Source organism: Triticum urartu, chromosome 2A (genome assembly GCF_056163025.1).
Source record: "Triticum urartu cultivar PI428250 chromosome 2A, HENAU_Tu73, whole genome shotgun sequence".
NCBI classification, from domain to species: Eukaryota; Viridiplantae; Streptophyta; class Magnoliopsida; order Poales; family Poaceae; genus Triticum; species Triticum urartu.
In genome coordinates this window covers 739,736,598-739,762,072 of record NC_141874.1, presented here as the reverse complement: position 1 = coordinate 739,762,072, position 25,475 = coordinate 739,736,598, and the positions used below count along the sequence as shown (strand labels likewise).

General features: G+C 45.3%; 1 protein-coding gene and 1 pseudogene across 7 annotated transcripts; one reads left to right on the top strand and one right to left on the bottom strand.

The window, feature by feature from the left end:
* The first annotated feature begins 11,305 nt into the window (after window positions 1-11,305).
* On the top strand, window positions 11,306-20,602 carry LOC125540238 (geraniol 8-hydroxylase). 7 transcript variants are annotated; one of them, XR_015617674.1, is made up of 5 exons: window positions 11,306-12,359; window positions 13,606-13,862; window positions 18,767-19,372; window positions 19,452-19,554; window positions 19,646-20,602. XR_015617674.1 is itself a non-coding variant. In XM_087545340.1 (3 exons), exons 1-3 carry the CDS (start codon window positions 11,463-11,465, stop codon window positions 18,981-18,983), a joined length of 1,371 nt encoding a protein of 456 aa, XP_087401466.1. In that variant the 5' UTR covers window positions 11,306-11,462; the 3' UTR covers window positions 18,984-20,602. The 7 variants fall into 7 exon arrangements, 2 of the variants coding, with proteins under 2 accessions (XP_087401466.1, XP_048559773.2); XR_015617676.1 differs by having other exon boundaries at window positions 18,767-19,554; window positions 19,646-19,726; window positions 19,825-20,602; XR_015617672.1 differs by having other exon boundaries at window positions 19,452-20,602.
* Window positions 20,603-20,736: 134 nt separating this feature from the next.
* On the bottom strand, window positions 20,737-23,796 carry LOC125534456 (cysteine protease 1 pseudogene; annotated as a pseudogene).
* Between the last annotated feature and the right edge of the window lie 1,679 nt (window positions 23,797-25,475).

The following is a 25,475-nucleotide window of genomic DNA, read 5'->3' as shown; positions in this document are numbered from 1 at the left end:
TTATGACCTGCGTGTCAACATAAACGTCATGTAATTACTTTACTTTATTGCTAAACCGTTAGCCATAGTAGTAGAAGTAATAGTTGATGTGACAACTTCAAGAAGACACGATGATGGAGATCATGGTGTCATGCTGGTGACAACGATGATCATGGAGCCCCGAAGATGGAGATCAAAGGAGCAAATGATATTGGCCATATCATGTCACTATTTGATTGCATGTGATGTTTATCATGTTTTACATCTTATTTGCTTAGAACGACGGTAGCTTAAATAAGATGATCCCTCGTAATAATTTCAAGAAAGTGTTCCCCCTAACTGTGCACCATTGCGAAGGTTAGTTGTTTCGAAGCACCACGTGATGATCGGGTGTGATAGATTCTAACGTTTGAATACAACGGGTGTAAGCCAGATTTACACACGCAATACACTTAGGTTGACTTGACGAGCCTAGCATGTACAGACATGGCCTCGGAACACAGAAGACTGAAAGGTCGAGCATGAGTCGTATAGAAGATACGATCAACATGAAGATGTTCACCGATGTTGACTAGTCCGTCTCACGTGATGATCGGACACGGCCTAGTTAACTCGGATCATGTTATACTTAGATGACTGGAGGGATGTCTATCTGAGTGGGAGTTCATTGAATAATTTGATTAGATGAACTTAATTATCATGAACTTAGTCTAAAATCTTTACAATATGTCTTGTAGATCAAATGGCCCACGTTGTCCTCAACTTCAACGCATTCCTAGAGAAAACCAAGCTGAAAGACGATGGCAGCAACTATACGGACTGGGTCCGGAACCTAAGGATCATCCTCATAGCTGCCAAGAAAGATTATGTCCTACAAGCACCGCTAGGTGACGCAGCCGTCCCACAGAACCAAGACGTTATGAATGCTTGGCAGACACGTGCTGATGATTACTCCCTCGTTCAGTGCGGCATACTTTACGGCTTAGAACCGGGGCTCCAAAAGCGTTTTGAGAGACACAGAGCATATGAGATGTTCGAAGAGCTGAAAATGGTTTTTCAAGCTCATGCCCGGGTCGAGAGATATGAAGTCTCCGACAAGTTCTTCAGCTGTAAGATGGAGGAAAATAGTTCTGTCAGTGAGCACATACTCAAAATGTCTGGGTTGCATAACCACTTGACTCAGCTGGGAGTTAATCTCCTGGATGACGCGGTCATTGACAGAATCCTTCAGTCGCTTCCACCAAGCTACAAGAGCTTTGTGATGAACTTCAATATGCAGGGGATGGAAAAGACCATTCCTGAAGCATTTTCAATGCTGAAATCAGCAGAGGTAGAAGTCAAAAAGGAACATCAAGTGTTGATGGTGAATAAAACCACGAACTTCAAGAAGGACGGCAAGGGAGTTGCCGCGCCCGGTAAGCAAGCTGCCAGGAAGAAGCCAAAGAATGGACCCAAGCCCGAGACTGAGTGTTTTTATTGCAAGGGAAGTGGTCACTGGAAGCGGAACTGCCCCAAATACTTAGCGGACAAGAAGGCCGGCAACACTAAAGGTATATATGATATAAATGTAATTGATGTGTACCTTACCAGTACTCGCAGTAGCTCCTGGGTATTTCATACCGGTGCGGTTGCTCACATTTATAACTCAAAGCAGGAGCTACGGAATAAACGGAGACTGGCGAAGGACGAGGTGACGATGCGGGTCGGGAATGGTTCCAAGGTCGATGTGATCGCCGTCGGCACGCTACCTCTACATTTACCTACGGGATTAGTTTTAAACCTCAATAATTGTTATTTAGTGCCAGCTTTGAGCATGAACATTGTATCAGGATCTCGTTTAATACGAGATGGCTACTCATTTAAATCCGAGAATAATGGTTGTTCTATTTATATGAGAGATATGTTTTATGGTCATGCTCCGATGGTGAATGGTTTATTCTTAATGAATCTCGAGCGTAATGCTACACATATTCATAGTGTGAATACCAAAAGATGTAAGGTTGATAATGATAGTCCCACATACTTGTGGCACTGCCGCCTTGGTCACATAGGTGTCAAACGCATGAAGAAGCTCCATGCAGATGGACTTTTAGAGTCTCTTGATTACGAATCATTTGACACGTGCGAACCATGCCTCATGGGTAAAATGACCAAGACTCCGTTCTCAGGAACAATGGAGCGAGCAACCAACTTATTGGAAATCATACATACTGATGTGTGCGGTCCAATGAGTGTTGAGGCTCGCGGTGGCTATCGTTATGTTCTCACCCTCACTGTTGACTTGAGTAGATATGGGTATGTCTACTTAATGAAACACAAGTCTGAGACCTTTGAAAAGTTCAAGGAATTTCAGAGTGAGGTTGAGAATCAACGTGACAGGAAAATCAAGTTCTTGCGATCAGATCGTGGGGGAGAATACTTGAGTCACGAATTTGGCACACACTTAAGAAAATGTGGAATAGTTTCACAACTAACACCGCCTGGAACACCTCAACGTAATGGTGTGACCGAATGTCGTAATCGCACTCTATTAGATATGGTGCGATCTATGATGTCTCTTACTTATTTACCGCTATCATTTTGGGGCTATGCTTTAGAGACTGCCGCATTCACTTTAAATAGGGCTCCGTCGAAATCCGTTGAGACGACACCGTATGAATTATGGTTTGGGAAGAAACCTAAGCTGTCGTTTCTAAAAGTTTGGGGATGCGATGCTTATGTCAAGAAACTTCAACCTGAAAAGCTCGAACCCAAATCGGAAAAATGCGTCTTCATAGGATACCCTAAAGAAACTGTTGGGTATACCTTCTACCTCAGATCCGAAGGCAAGATCTTTGTTGCCAAGAATGGGTCCTTTCTAGAGAAAGAGTTTCTCTCGAAAGAAATAAGTGGGAGGAAGGTAGAACTTGATGAAGTATTACCTCTTGAACCGGTAAGTGGCGCAGCTCAAGAAAATGTTCCTGAGGTGCCTGCACCGACTAGAGGGGAAGTTGATGATGATGATCATGAAACTTTAGATCAAGTTGCTACTGAACTTCATAGGTCCACAAGGACACGTTCCGCACCAGAGTGGTACGGCAACCCTGTCTTGGAAATCATGTTGTTAGACAACGGTAAACCTTCGAACTATGAAGAAGTGATGGCAGGCCCGGATTCCGACAAATGGCTAGAAGCCATGAAATCCGAGATAGGATCCATGTATGAAAACGAAGTATGGACTTTGACTGACTTGCCCGTTGATCGGCGAGACATAGAAAATAAATGGATCTTTAAGAAGAAGACAGACGCGGATGGTAATGTGACCATCTATAAAGCTCGGCTTGTCGCTAAGGGTTATCGACAAGTTCAAGGGGTTGACTACGATGAGATTTTCTCACCCGTAGCGAAGCTGAAGTCCGTCCGAATCATGTTAGCAATTGCCGCATTCTATGATTATGAGATATGGCAAATGGACGTCAAAACGGCATTCCTTAATGGTTTCCTTAAGGAAGAATTGTATATGATGCAGCCGGAAGGTTTTGTCGATCCTAAGAATGCTGACAAGGTTTGCAAGCTCAAACGCTCGATTTATGGGCTGGTGCAAGCATCTCGGAGTTGGAACATTCGTTTTGATGAGATGATCAAAGCGTTTGGGTTTATGCAGACTTATGGAGAAGCCTGCATTTACAAGAAAATGAGTGGGAGCTCTATAGCATTTCTCATATTGTATGTGGATGACATACTGTTGATGGGAAATGATATAGAATTCTTGGAAAGCACAAAGGCCTAGTTGAACAAGTGTTTTTCAATGAAGGACCTTGGAGAAGCTGCTTATATATTAGGCATCAAGATCTATAGAGATAGATCGAGACGCCTCATTGGTCTTTCACAGAGTACGTACCTTGACAAGATATTGAAGAAGTTCAAAATGGATCAGTCAATGAAGGGGTTCTTGCCTGTATTGCAAGGTACGAGATTGAGCACGTCTCAATGCCCGACCACGGCAGAAGATAGAGAAAAGATGAGTGTCGTCCCCTATGCCTCGGCCATAGGGTCTATCATGTATGCTATGTTGTGTACCAGACCTGATGTAAACCTTGCCGTGAGTTTGGTAGGAAGGTACCAAAGTAATCCCGGCATATGGAACACTGGACAACGGTTAAGAATATCCTGAAGTACCTGAAAAGGACTAAGGAAATGTTTCTCGTTTATGGAGGTGACGAAGAGCTCGTCATAAAGGGTTACGTCGATGCTAGCTTCGACACAGATCTGGATGACTCTAAGTCACAAATCGGATATGTGTATATTTTGAATGGTGGGGCAGTAAGCTGGTGCAGTTGCAAGCAAAGCGTTGTGGCGGGATCTACATGTGAAGCGGAGTACATGGCAGCCTCGGAGGTAGCACAAGAAGCAGTCTGGGTGAAGGAGTTCATTACCGACCTAGGAGTCATACCCAATGCGTCGGGCCCCATGACTCTCTTCTGTGACAACACTGGAGCTATTGCCCTTGCCAAGCAGCCCAGGTTTCACAGGAAGACCAGGCATATCAAGCGTCGCTTCAACTCCATTCGTGAAAGTGTTCAAAATGGAGACATAGAGATTTGTGAAGTACATACGGACCTGAATGTAGCAGATCCGTTGACTAAACCTCTCCCTAGAGAAAAACATGATCAACACCAGAACTGCATGGGTGTTCGATTCATCACAATGTAACTAGAATATTGACTCTAGTGCCAGTGGGAGACTGTTGGAAATATGCCCTAGAGGCAATAATAAAATGGTTATTATTATATTTCTTTGTTCATGATAATTGTCTATTGTTCATGCTATAATTGTGTTATCCGGAAATCGTAATACATGTGTGAATACATAGACCACAACACGTCCCTAGTGAGCCTCTAGTTGACTAGCTCGTTGATCAAAGGATAGTCATGGTTTCCTGACTATGGACATTAGATGTCATTGATAAAGGGATCACATCATTAGGAGAATGATGTGATGGACAAGACCCAATCCTAAGCTTAGCTCAGAGATCGTGTAGTTCGTTTGTTGTAGCTTTTCTGACTGTCAAGTATCATTTCCTTAGACCATGAGATTTTGCAACTCCCGGATATCGTAGGAGTGCCTTGGGTGTGCCAAACGTCACAACGTAACTGGGTGACTATAAAGGTACATTACAGGTATCTCCAAAAGTGTCTGTTGGGTTGGCACGGATCGAGACTGGGATTTGTCACTCCGTATGACGGAGAGGTATCTCTGGGCCCACTCGGTAATGCATCATCATAATGAGCTCAATGTGATCAAGTGGTTGATCACGGGATCATGAATTACGGTACGAGTAAAGTGACTTGCCGGTAACGAGACTGAACAAGGTATTGGGATACCGACGATCGAGTCTCGGACAAGTAACGTATCGATTAACAAAGGGAATTGTATACGGATTGATTGAATCCTCGACATCGTGGTTCATCCGATGAGATCATCGTGGAGCTTGTGGGAGCCAACATGGGTATCCAGATCCCGCTGTTGGTTATTGACCGGAGAGGCTTCTCGGTCATGTCTGCATGTCTCCCGAACCCGTAGGGTCTACACACTTAAGGTTCGGTGATGCTAGGGTTGTAGAGATATTAGCACACGGTAACCCAAAAGTTGTTCGGAGTCCCAGATGAGATCCCGGACATCACGAGGAGTTCCGGAATGGTCCGGAGGTAAAGATTCATATATAGGAAGTCCAGTTTCGGCCATCGGGAAGGTTTCGGGGGTCACCGGTATTGTACCGGGACCACCGGAAGGGTCCCGGGGGTCCACCGGGTGGGGCCACCTATCCCGGAGGGCCCCATGGGCTGAAGTGGGAGGGGAACCAGCCCCTAGTGGGCTGGTGCGCCCCCCTTGGGCCTCCCCCTGCGCCTAGTGTTGGAAACCCTAGGGGTGGGGGCGCCACCCTTGCCTTGGGGGGCAACCCTTTGGCCGCCGCCCCCCTAGGAGATTGGATCTCCTAGGGCCGGCGCCCCCCCCCCCTAGGCACCCTATATATAGTGGGGGGAGGGAGGGCTACGCACCCAAGCCCCTGGCCTCTCCCTCTCCCTCCCGTGACACTCCTCCGTCTCCCAGCGCTTGGCGAAGCCCTGCCGAGATCACCGTTGCTTCCACCACCACGCCGTCGTGCTGCTGGATCTTCATCAACCTCTCCTTTCCCCTTTCTGGATCAAGAAGGAGGAGACGTCTCCCAACCGTACGTGTGTTGAACGCGGAGGTGCCGTCCGTTCGGCACTAGGTCATCGGTGATTTGAATCACGTCGAGTACGACTCCATCAACCCCGTTCTCTTGAACGCTTCCGCTCGTGATCTACAAGGGTATGTAGATGCACTCCTCTCTCCCTCGTTGCTAGATGACTCCATAGATTGATCTTGGTGATGCGTAGAAAATTTTAAAATTCTGCTACGTTCCCCAACAGATAGTTAGCGCCCATTGTGGGGCCAGCGCATGGTGGTGTTGTGTTCTTGGAGGGAGCCCTCCTAGGGATCGAGAAGCTCGTGATTGGACCGATTAAGAAGAGCTGGCGTGGAAGGGTTGAAAATGGTATATACGAGATTTGAGATCAAGACGAGAGTTAGGGTTGTGCGTGTGTGCCACCGCCACGACCTGCAATCCACTCAGACCGAGAGGAGATTGATTTCATCATCGACAATGGCGGCAACCATCACCGCATTGAGCTAAAACAATTCTTCCACCGCCGCAAGCCTTTGTTCTTCCGCGATCCCGTCTAGATGCCTTTTCCGATACTCTACCACATGGGGAATCCATCACGGAGGCCATATTCATCAACCTTGTTTCCTCCATGATGATGTGTGAGTAGTTTCCACTGGACCTACGGGTCCATAGTAGTAGATAGATGGCTCTTTCTTTCTTTCTTTTGATCTTCAATAAAATGATCTCATCTGAGATCAATCCAATGTAAACTTTTGCGGTGTGTTTGTTGGGATCCGATGAAATATGAGTTTATGATCAGACTATTCATTGTAAGTATTTGAGTCTTCTCTGAGATTAATCTATGTGTGATTTTATAGCCTTCTATTTCTCTTCGATCTATCTATCTATCTTTTTTGGCCAATTAGATCAATTTATCTTGAGTGGGAGAGGCGCTTGGTAGTAGGTTCAATCTGCGGTGTCCTTACTCTATGACAGGGGGAGTTGCAAGGCAAATATTTTTATTGTTGCTACAATGTTAAAACGACGGGGTTCGAACATATTGTTTGATCTTACTTTGTCTACATTATGTCATCATGCTTCAAGCATTACTTTGTTTGTTATGCACTTAATACTTTGAGATGCATGCTAGATAGCGGTCTTGGGGTGGAGTAATAGTAGTAGATGCAGATGGATGTCGGTCTACTTGTATCGGATGTAATGCCTATGTATTAATCATGCCATGAAGAATCGTCATGACTGTGTGCTATTCTATCAATTGCCCAACAGTAATTTGTTTACTCAACGTTGATATGTGTATGAGAGACATGCCTCTAGTGAATGTTATAGCCCCCGGATCCACTCACTTTGTATTTACTAAAACCCTAAAAAATAGTTGCTGTAATTTATTTACTTTTATTTCCTTTCTTATTTTATCTATCTATCACTATCGGATTTAATCCTTGCAATTGACGAGTACAAGGGGATTGGCAACCCTCTTGCCCTATTTGGGTGCATGTATTTGCTGTGTTTGTGTGAGTGCAGGTACCGCTTACTTTGTTTGTGTGGTGTCTCCTATTGGTTCAATAAACCTTGGTTCTTAACTGAGGGAAATACCATATGCTACTATACTACATCATCCTTCTCTTCAGGAAAATCTCAACGCCTGCCACAAGTACCAGAAAAATTTCAGGCGTCATTCCCAGGGTGACTTCACCAAACAAATACAGGTTCCTTCACACAAATTTACCATTTACTTGTCTTACTTTCCTTTGCTATTTTCTTTTATTTGCCTTCTCTTTTTCATCTCCCTCTACTTCTCTAAAAAAATATAAAAAATACCAAAAATACCTTGTGTGCTATCTTTGCTTGAATTGCTATCATGTCTACTCAAGAAAATATGGATGTAATCGATACTGGCAAGCATACCGAGAGAGTCGTTTGATGCACCCATCTCAAGAAGTCCTGTAGTGTCCTCTCATTTGGAGCTCTGAGATATTCTTCTCCAAAGATCTGAATCTCAGACTTCACAAATTTCTTCCAACTATGTATGAAACTGCTCTTTGTCATTCCAATCCAATTATCAATAGAATTAGTTGGACAACCATATGCATGCATGCCACCGCCGCCAGGGCCGGCCTGGGGGTATGGCGGAGGGGCAATGGCCCAGGGCCCAGGCTGGGAGGGGGCCCATGATTAGGATACATATCTTATACAGCCCAGCAAAAAATACATAAGAAAAAAACTATACAAGAGAAATGAAAGGACGTGGGCTAGACCCATAGCTAGGTGCCCTAGGTAGTGATCGCGAAGCGTCACGCCAGCCACACGGCCGCTCGCTTCGCTGCTGTGAAACAAATCAATCTAAGATCTGGTCTTGTGCCTTCGTCCCTCGTCGGTTCGTCTTCGTGACTTCATCCTCTCGTCGACCGCCGTTGGTTGTCGTCGCTGCGCGCGCTGCTCAGCCATCCGGCATCCGGCAAGGCGGCAATACAGTACGTATCCATCCATGTATCATATTCCTGTTCCATCCCCTGATTCCATCCAAAGCTAAACTTCAGCAGTTTCTTTGATTCTTTAGTACGTATTCAACTATTCACCCCTGATCCATCCTAATTTTCTGTCATGTTGTGTACTCCCTCCGTTTCAAATTTGGACTAGAACCACGACGAGTAATTTGGAACGGAGGGAGTACATGTCTAGGGTTTCAATCATCTGATGTATAGATTTCTAATTCTTTGTATTCTATTTTCTTCATTATTTTAGGACATTAGCCTGCCATCATGCCTAAGAAAAAGCATTTGTGGAGTGCTGAAAAAAGAAGAAAAAAGAAAGAAAGTGATATGAGATACAAGGGCCCATGTCGTTGAGTTCGCCTAGGGCCTCCCAAAACACAGGGCCGGCCCTGACCGCCGCTACAACCTTCTTCAAAACACATAAGACCTTGTCGGGTACACCTTCATTTCTTCTATGCACAATGTACGAGAAATGATCGCCCACAACATGAGCAATGCGCAAGAATAAATCCTTGACATTGGGATGAAAGTTTTATGCCCGAACACTGAATTCTCTCCAAAATAGTCCTTCATAAACTTTTCATGACCGGCTTGCCTGTGTCAACAGAGTATGATATTCCTAGGCACTGACCCTCCCCACCCCTGCATTGGCTTATTGTTTGACATCGTGTCTACACATAAAAGCAAGCCCCATATCAAGTTTGTCATTCTCATCTGACAACGAGTCATCGAAAAACAAGCCAACTTGAGAATTTATTTGCAATGCAGGCACACATAATCTCAACGACAATTCTTCGAAACATTGGAAAAAATGGACGAGTAAATTCATGGAATACCTTGTGGGCGAGAGTAAGAGATGTCTAGTCGGGGGGAGGTCCGGCGAGGCGGCCAGGGTGGCACGGCGAGGCAGACCAGACAGTTGGGCAAGGTGCGCCAGGCACCAGGCTGTTGGCGGTGGTGACGTGGGTTGCTATCGGGTTCTCGGCTCGCCGGCTGGCATGGAGGTGATGTGATATATTAGCAGTTGCCCCTCCCTACTTTTAGGGAAATGTTGATGAGAAGAGCCATCTTCTCCAAGATGGCTGGGTGGTTTGGTTGTTGATGCGATTTAACAAAAATGTATTTACATGGACCCATTGGATATGAGAAAAAGTACCTAAATCCGCCGGGAGAGGAGGGGGGGGGGGGGTGAAGTGGGATGCGGCTATGGTTTCGGCCGAAGGCGCGGATAGGGTCATTTTATATGGGGTTGGTGAGCCAGCATGGGCCAGATCCGACGTGGCGGTACTGAGCGTTTGGATCGGTTGTGGAGAAGCCGATTGGGTGGCGTTTTTCGGCCATACACTGACCGGATAGCCGGTCCGGGCGTCCGGGGCATCCGGTTCTAGATATTCTTATCTTATGGTGGAGAGTACAGGCCAAGGACGTATTGAACCCATGGGCATATGAACTCATTTAAAAAAAATGCATTTTAAACATGTTTTAAAATGTCAAAACATTCAAAAAAGATATTCACGCATACATCTCCGTAACATGTGTGCGCGGCACAAAGTTTAGTGAAAACAATCTCTTTTGGTTTTGCCTCCGTAAAAAAGACAAATTTTAGTGATTTTAAATATCGTTTCAAGACATATTTATTTTGTGTTTTTGGCATAGGCCAAGGAAAAGGCTGCTTTTCGACGGAACTTTCTGCGTGTACGTCGAATGTGAAGATGTATCCGTGAGACTTTTGTCAAAAAATAAAATAAGTTTGCAAAAAAGTTTCTAAAGTAGCTTCATATGCCTATGGTTCATCCATTGCACTTCTCAAGGAAGAAGGCGGAAAAGACTTTGCGTGCGTGCGTGCGTGCATCACAAATTCAACGCAAGAGCGCCGGCTTGCACTTACACCACCAGCTGCAGCTGGAGCCGGTGCGAGGTGTGAACCGCCGGAATGGTCAAAGTGGGCGACCGCTCTACAGGCTGCGCAGCACAGGAGTCCCATGCAGATCCAGATGCAGCTGACTTGCATCCCATATTTTATTCGCAGCTAATGCAACTTCATTTGGCCACGGCAGGTAGTCGGCAGCACCACAGAATTAACAATTCATTTTTATGCTTGCCGACGTCTTTGAGCAGATACCTACGGATGGATCGAGCTCGCAAGATCCAAAGACCAAACAAGGAGGCAGTGGCACGTGATATCCAGAGGTCCAAGGATAATGTTGTTTTTTTCTCTCTATCCCGTACGTTATGGTCATGTATTCTAAACCATCGAGAAGAGTACGTGTACGTACGTACTACGTTGTTCAAAGCTCCAAATGTGGACTTTGCCACGCTCCATCCAAAATCTTCCAGCCGCCAGCAACGGCGTTGCAGTAACCCTATCTGGTGGATCATCGAGAGATCTCATCTGATAGCGGCTTTCCAAACGAAAACAAGGAGGCACCAAGAAAGAGTAAATCCTATCCGTTGTCATGTTACACTGAAAGAAAAAAAAAGTACCTTGGATAAGGTGGTACGTATAGTATATGTCATGCATGATGTCTGTGACTCCCTCGATTCCAAAAAATTGTGTCGTGGTTTTAGTTCAGAGGAAGAAGATGGTGTGCTGTTTTCCATCCTGCTTTGACGTTAGGCATCACCAACCAACCAAAACGTCGGCTGCAGGTTTTCCTCGACGCTAAATCCCATCTAGATTTGGTCTTCATTCCTCCCTCAGACTTCACTATACCAAGATGGTGCAGCATAAATAGCGTTGCGTGACTGACTGGCTAGCAGCTTTATCAGAGACCTAGCAGCACAAGGGAAAGGAAGCAATAATGGTGGCCGTGGCGGTGCTTGTTCCCTGGCTAGCATGGCTCGTCGTCTCCTTGCTCTCCCTCTACCTCCTCAACCTCCTCGCCCACGCGCGCTCCGGCCTCCCGCCTGGCCCGCGCCCGCTGCCGCTCATCGGCAGCCTCCACCTCCTCGGCGACAAGCCGCACCGCTCCCTGGCGCGCCTGGCCAGGACCCACGGCGCCCCGCTCATGTCCCTCCGCCTCGGCGCGGTCACCACGGTGGTCGCTTCCTCTCCCGCCATGGCCCGTGAGTTCCTGCAGCGGCACGACGCCACGTTCGCCACCCGGTCCGTTCCCGACGCCACCGGCATGCACGCGGCGGGCTCCGTCCCCTGGCTGCCCCCCGCGCAGCGGTGGCGCGCGCTGCGCAAGATGATGGCCACGGAGCTCTTCGCGCCGCACCGCCTCGACGCGCTCCACCACCTCCGGAGCGAGAAGGTGGGCGAGCTCATGGACCACGTCGCGCGGCTGGCGCGCGACGGCAAGCCGGTGAACGTGGGGCGCGTGGCCTTCACGACCAGCCTGAACCTGCTCTCCCGCACCATCTTCTCCCACGACCTCACCAGCCTCGACGACGACAGCCGCTCCGGAGAGTTCCAGGAGGTGGTGACGGCCATCATGGAGGCCGTGGGGACCCCCAACGTGTCGGACTTCTTCCCGGTGGTCGCGCCGGCCGACCTCCAGGGCACTCGCCGACGGCTGGCGAAGCTGTTCGCGCGGCTGCACGTGGTGTTCGACGCCGAGGTGGACCAGAGGCTGTGCGCTCGCGACGCCAGCCAGCCCAGGAAGAACGACTTCCTGGACGTGCTGCTCGACGTGGCAGCGCGTGAGGATGGCAAGGACCTGCTCGACCGCCAGACGCTACGGTCACTTTTTACGGTAACAACTTTTTTGTGTGTGTTTGCAATTTTTTTTAACACAGTACAGACGCAAAGCGGTCATATACACGCACTACACTCATTCTTATGAACGACACACGCACATCATACCCCTATGAGCACTTTCAAAAGACTGAGCCAACATATCATCTTGAAATTTATGAAGTCACCGTAGGCACCTCGTTATCGAGGGGAACATCTCCTCCCATTGAATGCGCATCGCCGAAAATCCTGAAATAAATGCGAGCACCAAGACTTGAACCCTGGTGGGTTGAGATACCGCAGTCCCTTTAACCATCCAACCATGGGTTGGTTCACGTGTGTGTTTGTAATTGCAGTTGATGTTGATGTTGATGTTTGCAACAAAATAGAGAGATAGAAATTCACATGGCCAGCCATGGCGATTGAGCCGATCGAGGATCAAATCAAAAAACGATGTTATATTTAAAATTAAAAGCAAGGATATTATCATTTTTTAAATGTTGGCACCGAAATATCTAAGAACTTTGCTTCGGTACACCCTCTAGAAAAGTTCACAGATTTTGATGCAGATTAAAGGTAGAGATTAGATGTTGCCCCTTTTAGTCAAAAAGGCATGATAATAGCCTTTTTAAGTAACTTTAAGATTCCATCATTCTTAGATCAAGAAACGAAACAAAGAAACTTCATGTGGAATATATATAGTAGCCATTTGCTTCTATTGATAGTAATAGATTTTCAAGTTTGCTACGGAAAACTTGAATGTTGTTGAATTCAAAAGCTCATATTTCTGCCACTAAAATTCATATAGAGTAGTCTATGTGCTTAGGAATTTTGTAGGAATTATGGCATCCATTCATGAGATACAAGGAACACCGTTCGAATTTTCCTATATAAGGATAGAATCCTCTAAAACTCAAGTCCATATGTTTTTCATTCTTTCAACCCGGCCTTATTGTATTTTGCCGCATTTCAAATTCCCACTATAGCCCTTACATGCCGCACTTCATCCATCGTGGAAGAAAATTAGTTCATGAACAACAAATTCTTCTATTATAACACAACGGAAAGAATATCAAATCTAATGCTGAAAATAAGCGAATTATTGCTTATATGATTCATCCATACAATATCTATGTGCACTTCAAAACAAGTTATTGTTATATAGCACACTTAGCAAATTATCCATTGTATGTTATGTGATGCTTCTTTAGAATATCTAAATACGTACATTTGCCAGACTATATTGATGTGACTTTGCATGTTAGGATTTGTTTGCCGCCGGCAGTGACACAAGCTCTAGCACAGTGGAATGGGCAATGACCGAGCTTCTCCAAAATCCATCCTCATTAGCTAAGGCTTGCAATGAGCTTGAACAAGTTATCGGCCCAACAAAAAACATCGAAGAAGCTGACATTGCTCGGTTGCCCTATATTCAAGCTATCATAAAAGAGACTTTTCGACTCCATCCTCCTGCTCCACTCTTGTTGCCACGCCAACCAGAGGCAACACTGAAAATATCAAGGTACACAATACCAAAAGGTTCACGCATTTTCATAAACGTATGGGCGATAGGTCGAGATAAAGATGCATGGGATGAACCTGAGAAATTTATGCCAGAAAGGTTCTTGGGTTCCAAAGTTGACTTTAGAGGTGCAGATTTTGAGCTCCTTCCATTTGGTGCCGGACGGCGGATCTGCCCTGGGATGACATTGGCAACTAGGATGGTGCATTTGATCCTCGCTTCATTGTTACATCAGTTTAAGTGGAGTCTCCCTGTTGAGCTGGAAAGGGATGGGATTAACATGGAAGATAAGTTTGGCCTCACGCTTACTAAGGTCATTCCCCTTTGTATTGTAGCAACACCGGTTTGAATTGGCCGAAAAAATATAATTTGTATGAGTGCTTTAGGTGTTGTTAATATGTAATAACTCAAATGTGTCACACATAAAATTTATACCACTAATAATGTGAAAGTGATAGTGAATCTTCTAGAAAACTCAACTTCCTAGCGATTCACAAGCTGAATAATGTAGTGTTATTGAAATGTTGTTCCTACAAAGATATTCATACATGCCATTCTTTCCACGCAAATTATTTTTGAGATTTGTGCAAAACCGCGGTTGAAGAAAATCAATGTATGACAAATACAAATATATTCATACATGTCATTCTAGCCTCCCAAATTAACTTGAGGTTTGTGCAAAACCTTGGTTGCACAAAATCCACATATAACAAATACAACATATCTGCCACATACGGTGGATGGTGGATGGTTTGTATTAGATAATAAAAATGGTTAACTTAATTTGGCAATATTACTTTTACACCTTAAGCACCTTTTTTGGAAGAATAGTAACAGCTACCGGAGGAAGGCACCACAATTTGTATATTGTCACATTTGGGATGTTTATGTCGCTCAAAGATTCTAAAATTTCACACTTCATAATATATATATGTCACCATGAGAATGGTACTTTCGACCGGTCAGAAATCTTTTGTTGTCTGAATATTTCCCATTCAAAATTTCAAATCTCTTGCACATCCTAGAGTGCATAATCTAGCATAATCAAAATATTTCAACATTTCAATCCTTGCGTACCTTTATTATTCATTATTTGTGACCAAGAATATCAATAAGCACAAATTTCAAAAATTTGATGATCATATCACATACTTAAAATCCCATAGTGGCAAACTAAAATCATTGGCAAGCCAACTTTTGGGTAATGACCATATGAACAAAATTTCCGCATTTTCGTGTGCACAGAACAAGCAAAGCACATTGCAGATTTAACATGGCTGGAACAAATGTCAGATATAGAAAATAATCTAAGCGGCAACTAGACTATAGTATGTTTGGATAGTGATACTGGCGTCAAGATAATGATAAACTAGGCGGTCTACTAGACCACAGTGTGTTTGGATGGGATGGTGATGTCAAGAAGATAATAAATTAAGCCATCAATTAGGCTATAATACTGCTTTGGATAGTGACAGGCAGAGTGGAGGGGAACTTTTGGTTCCTGGGTACATATGTACCCTATATGCAAAAAAAAATTTAGTAATTCAACAAAAAGTTAAAATTTTCTAAAAATATTTTAGATAAAAACTTGACCTTCTATTGTACTAGTGAGAAAAGTGACAAAAACATAAAATTCCTCTTTGACTTATTTTCAAAAAAGACAAAATTCGGGTCAAAATAGCGTGAATAGTGACCTATAATAGCAAATAAATTTTGTCTTTTTCGCTGTGAAGTCAAAATAGTTTTCTTTTTTGGGAAAAAATGTGTATACTAGTGCGCAAGTAAGTCAACTTTATTCTAAAAATAGTTTCTTAACTATTTTTACTTTTTGTTTAACTATTAAAAATAAAACCTCATATAGGGTACATATGTATCCAGGAACCATTGGGTATTTCCCCAGGCAGAGTACGCAATGCTAGATATGTACGGAAGGTCCTTGCTCTTGGCGCAGGTGTGGTTCCGGACATTGCACAGAGGGTACAATTTTTTAATATGCTAATTTTTTGGAAACTCCAAACATTTTTTGAATTTATGAACAAAATTTGAAAACACGACCTTTTCTGAATTTTGATATTTTTTAAAAGAATAAACATTTTTTAAATTTCCAAACATGTTTCTAAAATAAAATAATCTTTAAAACAAAAAAGGAACATAAAATAAAAATCTAAAAGAAATAGAAACAGGAACACCAAAAACAGAAAAAGAAATGAAAATTGGTAAAAGAAACAAAACCGGTTCAGGGAACTTTTTAGAATGTTCCCCAAACCGGATGAGGTTGTAGGTACGCTGTGTAAGCAAACGGGCCGGCCCATCGCCTCTCTTCGGCTGCTAGCCTGTGCGAAACACCAACACTATCTCTACTACTATTAAACAAGCAAACATATTCAACGCTAAGTACATCCAGCCTAACGTACATGTAACAACGCGGACCAATTACAACCTTAGATCAGAACCACTTAATTTGATCTAACCGTTAAAATTATACTAACCCTCAGTCCAAACTACGACTAGCAATTTACTTGGCGGACGACAACTCTGTCCAACCAGCGTTCGACGCCCCGCCCACTCCAACTCATCGCTTCCTTAGATTAAGGGGAAAAAACACAACCCAATCGTAAACATACCTGATTTCAGGCGATCTCTACTACTATTAAACAAGCAAACATATTCAACGCTAAGTACACCCAACCTAACATACATGTAACAACGCGGACCAATTACAACCTTAGATCAGAACCACTTAATTTGATCTAACCGTTAAAATTATACTAACCCTCAGTCCAAACTACGATTAGCAATTTACTTGGCGGACGAAAACTCTGTCCAACCAGCGTTCGACGCCCCGCCCACCCCAACTCATCGCTTCCTTAGATTAAGGGGAAAAAACACAACCCAATCGTAAACATACCTGATTTCAGGCGATCTCTACTACTATTAAACAAGCAAACATATTCAACGCTAAGTACACCCAGCCTAACATACATGTAACAACCCGGACCAATTACAACCTTAGATCAGAACCACTTAATTTGATCTAACCGTTAAAATTATACTAACCCTCAGTCCAAACTACGATTAGCAATTTACTTGGCGGACGAAAACTCTGTCCAACCAGCGTTCGACGCCCCGCCGACCCCAACTCATTGCTTCCTTAGATTAAGGGGAAAAAACACAACCCAATCGTAAACATACCTGATTTCAGGCGATCTCTACTACTATTAAACAAGCAAACATATTCAACGCTAAGTACACCCAGCCTAACATAGATGTAACAACGCGGACCAATTACAACCTTAGATCCGAACCACTTAATTTGATCTAACCGTTAAAATTATACTAACCCTCAGTCCAAACTACGATTAGCAATTTACTTGGCGGACGAAAACTCTGTCCAACCAGCGTTCGACGCCCCGCCCACCCCAACTCATCGCTTCCTTAGATTAAGGGGAAAAAACACAACCCAATCGTAAACATACCTGATTTCAAGCGATCTCTACTACTATTAAACAAGCAAACATATTCAACGCTAAGTACACCCAGCCTAACATATATGTAACAACGCGGACCAATTACAACCTTAGATCAGAACCACTTAATTTGATCTAACCGTTAAAATTATACTAACCCTCAGTTCAAACTACGATTAGCAATTTACTTGGCGGACGAAAACTCTGTCCAACCAGCGTTCGACGCCCCGCCCACCCCAACTCATCGCTTCCTTAGATTAAGGGGAAAAAACACAACCCAATCGTAAACATACCTGATTTCAGGCGATCTCTACTACTATTAAACAAGCAAACATATTCAACGCTAAGTACACCCAGCCTAACATATATGTAACAACGCGGACCAATTACAACCTTAGATCAGAACCACTTAATTTGATCTAACCGTTAAAATTATACTAACCCTCAGTCCAAACTACGATTAGCAATTTACTTGGCGGACGAAAACTCTGTCCACCAGCGTTCGACGCCCCGCCCACCCCAACTCAGCGCTTCCTTAGATTAAGGGGAAAAAACACAACCCAATCGTAAATATACCTGATTTCAGGCGATCTCTACTACTATTAAACAAGCAAACATATTCAACGCTAAGTACACCCAGCCTAACATATATGTAACAACGCGGACCAATTACAACCTTAGATCAGAACCACTTAATTTGATCTAACTGTTAAAATTATACTAACCCTCAGTCCAAACTACGATTAGCAATTTACTTGGCGGACGAAAACTCTGTCCAACCAGCGTTCGACGCCCCGCCGACCCCAACTCATCGCTTCCTTAGATTAAGGGGAAAAAACACAACCCAATCGTAAACATACCTGATTTCAGGCGATCTCTACTACTATTAAACAAGCAAACATATTCAACGCTAAGTACACCCAGCCTAACATATATGTAACAACGCGGACCAATTACAACCTTAGATCAGAACCACTTAATTTGATCTAACTGTTAAAATTATACTAACCCTCAGTCCAAACTACGATTAGCAATTTACTTGGCGGACGAAAACTCTGTCCAACCAGCGTTCGACGCCCCGCCGACCCCAACTCATCGCTTCCTTAGATTAAGGGGAAAAAACACAACCCAATCGTAAACATACCTGATTTCAGGCGATCTCTACTACTATTAAACAAGCAAACATATTCAACGCTAAGTACACCCAGCCTAACATACATGTAACAACGTGGACCAATTACAACCTTAGATCAGAACCACTTAATTTGATCTAACCGTTAAAATTATACTAACCCTCAGTCCAAACTACGATTAGCAATTTACTTGGCGGACGAAAACTCTGTCCAACCAGCGTTCGACGCCCCGCCCACCCCAACTCATCGCTTCCTTAGATTAAGGGGAAAAACACAACCCAATCGTAAACATACCTGATTTCAGGCGAGCGACACGGTCAACACGGGGCGGCGGCGGCAGCTCGATGCAGGGGCTCTTTCCGGGGCTCTGGCGGGGCTGGCGTGGATCTGGCGGATGGCAGCTGGATCGGGTCGACGACGGGAGGCTCTGGCGAGTCAGAGGGACATCGGCGGCGGCTGAGCTCCTCCATGGCCTGTTGCGGTTCCAGGGAGAGAGAGCTTCGAAGATGGGAAGGAGATAGTGAATAACAGAAGCAAGGGAGAGGAGGAAGGGCGGGGGCGCGGGAGCCTCGACGGTAAACCGCCGGTGGCGACGGTCCCCGGGGAGAGGCGGCGCACGGCACCGACGCGAGCCTACGGAGCGGCGACGGCTTGGAGTTGCAGGACATCCCCTTGCTCCGAGACGCCTTCCGCGGTGGACTGAGAAGTCAACAACGCCACAAAGACGTCCTCACCGAGGCGAATGGCCGTGCTCCATTCGCCCTCTCATCGGATCATCAGCGGAGACCAAAGGTCGCCGTCCCATGATTTAGATATTGATTCAGTATACTATTAGCTTAACATGTGCAGGAACAAGTCGGCAAGTCGGCAATAAGAAATGGTGGCTTGCTCCACCGTCACAGCCTCACAGGTGTGTCGATCTTGATCATCTCATTCGCTGCTGTCATATTAGGAAGTGCTTATCATCTCATACGCACGAGGCTCTGCAGCTGGAGAGTATCGGGAGAGCAGACACACGTATTAGGAAGTGTTGGTGCTGTGGAAGACCCAATAGGATTAGTCACCGATCTTATTGAAGCAGAAGACGCATAGGTGTGTTGGTTCTGGATTCTCTTATTTGTGTTATTTCTGTTCTCTATGACTTTCATTCATTTTTTTTCTTCTGTATGTAATGGTCTACCAGGAGACAAATGGTGAGCGATCCTCTGTCAACCACATTCCTCGCTTGTCCCTTGTTCGGTAGATTAGTATTTTTCTGTCAATGGTGAGTGATCCTCTATCAACCCCATTTATTTTTCTGTCTACCTTATTTATTTTTCTGTCAACCTCAAGAAAATTTCGTGCTAAGATCATAACGTGCAGGAAGATATACCTTTGTGCAGTACGAGCGGAGCTGAGTTAGGGTGATGTACTTTTTGTTCTTGGAAGTCATATGCTCTAACTTGAGTGATCCTAAAGAAGCAAGCAACTAGAACAGTTTTCATTTTGTAGTGTTTGTTTAGTTTGGGCCATCGTTTACGTCAGTTAAGTGTAGTTGATCTCTTTTGTCTGATGCACCATATTGCAATGATTTTTAATTTAGTGTTACGGACCATAGTTCACTTCAGTTACATTATTTAATCTTTCATATATTACAGTTCAATTCAGTCAAGTTTCAGATTTGCAGCCATAGTGAACTTCAGTCAAGTTTCACTGATTTGAAGCCACAGTTCACTTCAGTCAAGTTTCACTAATTTGTTCTCCCACAAAAAAAGTGTCACTGATTTGCTCTTGCTGCTGTCGGATGACTGACGAACTATCGATACGAGAAGGACGTCCCACGGCAGTAGTTTGTAGTACGTCAGAGGATCGCGTTCCGGATTGACATGGAGTCATGGCTCTTGGTCTTCTCCCCTCAAAATTGCATTGGTGCATATGATCCCTCCATGGAGTCTTGAAACGAAGCATTAGGTACAAGAAGCAACAAAGCTCAAGTTTTATGTTCTTTAGCTTCTAGCCAGGAAGAACAAGTCACCACAGTAGTCACAAAAAAATAAGCGAGGTTCGCAGAGATCTTTATTCATTTAATAGTATTGATGTATGCATTCATAATTGATATTTGTGGAACCAGTAAAAAAATATTGATAAAGGAATTTAACTAGCTACATCAAGATAGTGTTTCACCTTACATATTAAAATTGGTACTTCTGTGCAAGTTTTCTATGGTAGGGGTCAGGGGAATTTTTCGGCGGTGTAAGTTTTGAAGGAAAATTCCATCGATAGAGAAAGTAACAAATTGCATGGTTAGCTGATCATGTACATTTTGATAATTTTCTTTGATCGTGTTTGTTGTTGATGTACAAACAAAAAAACACAGGTAAAGAGTTTATCTTTTTGTAATATTAGTCGATACGTGCGTTGCAAGTGCAAGCTTACTAGTGACGTAAGGTGCGCTAGTAAAGGGAAACAATCGGCGAAAATTGCTATTTTAGCACCAGCACCATGGTGCCCACTTCAACAAAATTTATGGATCCGTGGTGAACACATACAAGTTCTCACAGATTTTTTTGAAACTTCTAAATATGTATTTGTTTTCAAAGGGCACCATAACTTCGCACTCGGTAATCGGTGCTTACTCTCTCTGGTCCTTTTTACTCTGCATATAAGATTTATGTCAATTCAAATTTTAAAAAGGTTGATCAAATTTATGTTAAAAGTATCAACATCTACAATGCTAAATATATAATATGAAATTAAATTCCAGTATAAATCTAATGATATTGATTTGGTATTGTGAATGTTGATATTTTTATCTACAAGCTTGGTCAAAGTAGAGATACTTTGACTTCATGCGAAATTTATATGCAGAGTAAAAATGACCGGAAGGAGTGCAAAGCTCCCAGATTACTCGCAAAGTTAGAGGAGAAATATCATAGAAAGTTGAAGTAATAAGCCCAGATTGAAAAGATGGGATCAACTGGCTCCTGGGAGTGGCGGATTAGTGGGCCGGCCGTGCTGTTGCCACTAGGAACTCCAAATTATCAGCGATATATGATGTCGTTCCAGTAGAAGCTATGGCTCTGAACGATGGACTGCTGCTTGCTGATTCAATCGGTTAAAATAGACTGAGGAGGTGCAGCAGCAGTGCTTAACGATTGTTACTTCACGACTTCAGATTTTGCCAAAGTGGTTATTGAACTGGCCCAGCTAGGTAGCAAAGTTCATGAAGGTAGTTTCTGGTTTGTAGCTTCACCTCCCTCAATTCTATCTCTTACCGTGGATCATATTAGAAACTATGATCATGATTATATACCACTCCTTATTAGAGAAAAGAAAAACTATATATAAATACAATGACTTCTCTAGTTTTTTCTACAATGACTTGTCCTAAAACTATGCTGTATTTAGCATGACCATTGGAAAAAGATGACTCCTCCTAATAATATACGAGTATTTACAATGACTCTCTGCTACGTTATGAAAACAAAAGGCTGTAACCTAGACTGCCTAGATCGAAAAGATGGAATCAACAAGATCTGAGACCGCCGTCCTCTGTCGCTTTGCCGGCGTGCGCGGCAGCGCATCCACGGTGTACGGACTTCCTTTGCTCTTGGCGCAGGTGCGGCTCCCAGCGTTGCAGACGGGGTAGTCCGACGGGCAGCAGGTGCCCCGGTCCCTGCAACAGGTGGCGCCCTCGGCCGGGCAGCAGGCACACGTTCCTCACGCCGTACGTGCAGCAGCACGTGCTCCCCGCCGGGCACGAGCTGTAGCGGTCGCACTTCTCCTCCGGCGCCGGTGGTGCCGGCTTCGGGTTGGGCCCGTTCTTGACGGGGTAGGACGCGAACATGGCGATGCCGCACTTGCCGGAGCTTGCCGTCACGTTGCGCTCCATCCGGATGTAGCCGCCCTCGCCCCAGCCCGGACCCCACGAGTTGCGCACGAGCCAGAAGCCCTTGCCGCCGTCCGCCTCCGTGCCGTAGCCCACGGCCAGAACGGCGTGGTCTAGCTCCGTGCCGCACCGGCCCGTGAAGACCCCAGACTCGTAGAGCTGGAACTCGCGCCCGCCGGCCTCGATGGCGACGCTCACCGGCTGGTGCGCCACGGCCTTCATCAGCGACGCCTCGTCGTCGGCGGGCACGTCCTCGAAGCCGTCGATGGAGACGACCTTGCGGGCCTTCTTGACGAGGTCGCACTTGCCCTCCTTGGCGGTGTAGGGGTAGTCCTCCTCGGTGTCGATGCCGCCGTTCCTGACGATGAAGTCGAAGGCGTCGTCCATGATGCCGCCATTGCACCCGCTGTTCTGCCCGTTGCGTGAGCAGTCCACGAGCTCCTGCTCCGACAGCTTCACGAGGTCCCCGGTGACGATCTTGTTGACGCCTTCCACGGCGGCGACCGTGGAGAACGCCCAGCAGCTCCCGCACCGGCCCTGGTTCTTGACGGGCGCGACCGCGCCCTTCTCCCTCCAGTCCACGGACTGCGGCAGCACGTCCTCGGCATGGTACCTGTAGCGATCGCCGACGGCGTTGCGGGCCCTGCCAGCGGCGCCGGCGCCGAGGTAGGCGGCGCGGAACTCGGCGTTGGTGAGGTCGGCGAAGCGGTTCATCCCGAGGCGGAACCCGCCGCGCTGCGCGGCACGAGCGTTGTGCGCTTCGACGAAGTCGAGGTTGTCCCGGAACGCACGGAACCGGCGGACGTACTCGGCGAGCGCGTTGTAGGAGCGGCCGTGGCGCGCCAGCCACGCGTCGAACATCGCCCGCACATCCGCCTCCGTGCGGCGCGTCAGACCGCGCGCACCATGCTCCGCGGCGTCGTCGACGTGCGCGGCGGCTGCAGACGAGGAGGCGGCGAAGAAGACGAGGAACACCACCAAGGCCACCACGGCCGCGGCCGCACCGCGACCTGCCATGGACGCCGCCGCGTCTGCTCTTCTCCGGATCGGCTTAGGCCGTCGTCGTACTAGGGATCATTGGTTTCGATCGCTTGTGGTTCTGGGTGGAAGGCTGGTGATCTTATTTTATACGGAGTATTGGTCATGGCCTTGGTCCGTGGCAACGTGGAGTTGTGATCGGGTTCCTTGTGATTGACGTGTAAGAGAGAGAGACCTCTCTGATTGACGTGGAGGTAGATTGGTGCAAGTCGGTTCGACCTCTCTGATCTGATCCTGCGGCTGAGACGCACGCTGACAACTTTGAGGTGTATTCGATTCGGATCGCACGGTCGAGACAAGCACGATGACAACTGCGGCTGGAGTCTCGCCATCCACCACGTAGTATAGGAAACTTGGGCTTTGCTACACGCCTACACCTACGTAAACCTACGTGAAGGCTGACCTGGCATGGTTTAATTGGAACAGAAAACGGCCCGGGCCCCACCCATGAGAATCAGGGTGCGGAAGAGAATTAGATTATAGAAAGTTACATAAGAGTACGTAACAATGTTATGTAGATGTAGGCAGAGGCGTCAACTTGTTAAGGGAGAACCAGTAAGGCCACCTGACCTATCAAAGTCTTAGCAACAAACTTTGTGCGCGCATCTACTCCTAATCGACCACAAAGGCAGCGTGTTGACATGTGGAGAAAACCAACCAGGAGGAATGTTAAAATTAATGTAGATGCTTCGTTCTGTGGGGAAACTATGAAAGGAGCTACAGGAGCAGTAGCTCGAGATGATCAGGGCAGCTTCATGGTTCATAGCACATGTACAGAATGCAGAAGCGGCAGAGATAGCAGTGATCCGAAATGGATTCTATTTGGCTGCAAAAATTGGATGCAATTCAGTAATAGTTGAATCCGATAGTCTGAACACTGTTGAGGCAACAAACCAAAATGAGTATCTAGGCCCAGAAACAGCAATCATTTCTGAAAGTAAATCTCTTGGGAAGGAACAATCAAAGGCCGATGTGGTCCATTGTTTCCGGGAAGCCAACAGTGTAGCTGATAGTATTGCAAAACACTCTCTTAGCAATAGAGCTTCTGAGGTTTGGGAGAGTTCCACCCCGGACTTTATTTCTCATCTCATTGAAAATGATCTTTCTATTATCTGAGAAATAAAGTTATTTACCCATCAAAAAAATGTTAGGTAGGTGTAGCATTATTGTTTGCTAATTGGGGGGAGCAATGCTACACCTACGTAGCAATCAAATGTAAAGTAACGTAATGGCTTACTCCCTCCGTCCTTTGAAGAGTGTACTTCTATGTTTGACCGTATTTATACAATAATACACTAATATTTATATCATGAAATTAGTAGCATTAGATTCATAATAAATTATGTTTTCATCATATACCTATTTATTTTCACAAACATTGATATATTTTTGCACAAACCCGGTCAAACTTTGAGATAGTTTGACTCTCCAACAAAGTTGGAAGTACACTCTTTAAAGGATGGAGGGAGTAGGTGTCTTTTTCAGTTGGAGGAAATTAGGAGGAGGGCCCACCTAGTTGGAATAGGGGGCCGGAGGGATTAGCAGTTAGTCTAATTATGTAACCGTACGTAGGCTTTTACGTAAGTGTAGCATTTTTGAATTAGGAGTCAAAGTCGGGTCAGGTGAATTTCCCATCTGGAAAAGTCGTTGCCCGATCAGCTTTCTATTTTTGAAACTTCAATTTTTTGGTAAAGTTTCGACTACAATACTGACATTCACAAATTCCAGGCCTAGTTTTCAGAATTTGAATCTTCCTGGATTCTTTTGAAATTTCAAACTAATTGAATTCATGAAGTTTCATAAATTCAAGTCTTTTGGGTAAATTTAACATTTGGAAGAAAAATCAAACTCCAAAATCGTCAAAGGCTTTCCTTTTTTTCTTCTGGATTACACACAGGGGAGAAAGGTGATCGCACATATGAATGCAACATAAAAAAGAAAGAGAAGCGCTTCCTATCTGCCGACCAACGGGAAGCATTCATCAAACCACTCCCATGATGTCAATACATTTTTCATTCCATAGTTGAGATTCTTCCAAAACTAGTTACTACCAATCAAGCCCTATTTTCTCCCCCCCCCCCTCCCAGCAACCCCTCGTCCATTCTCG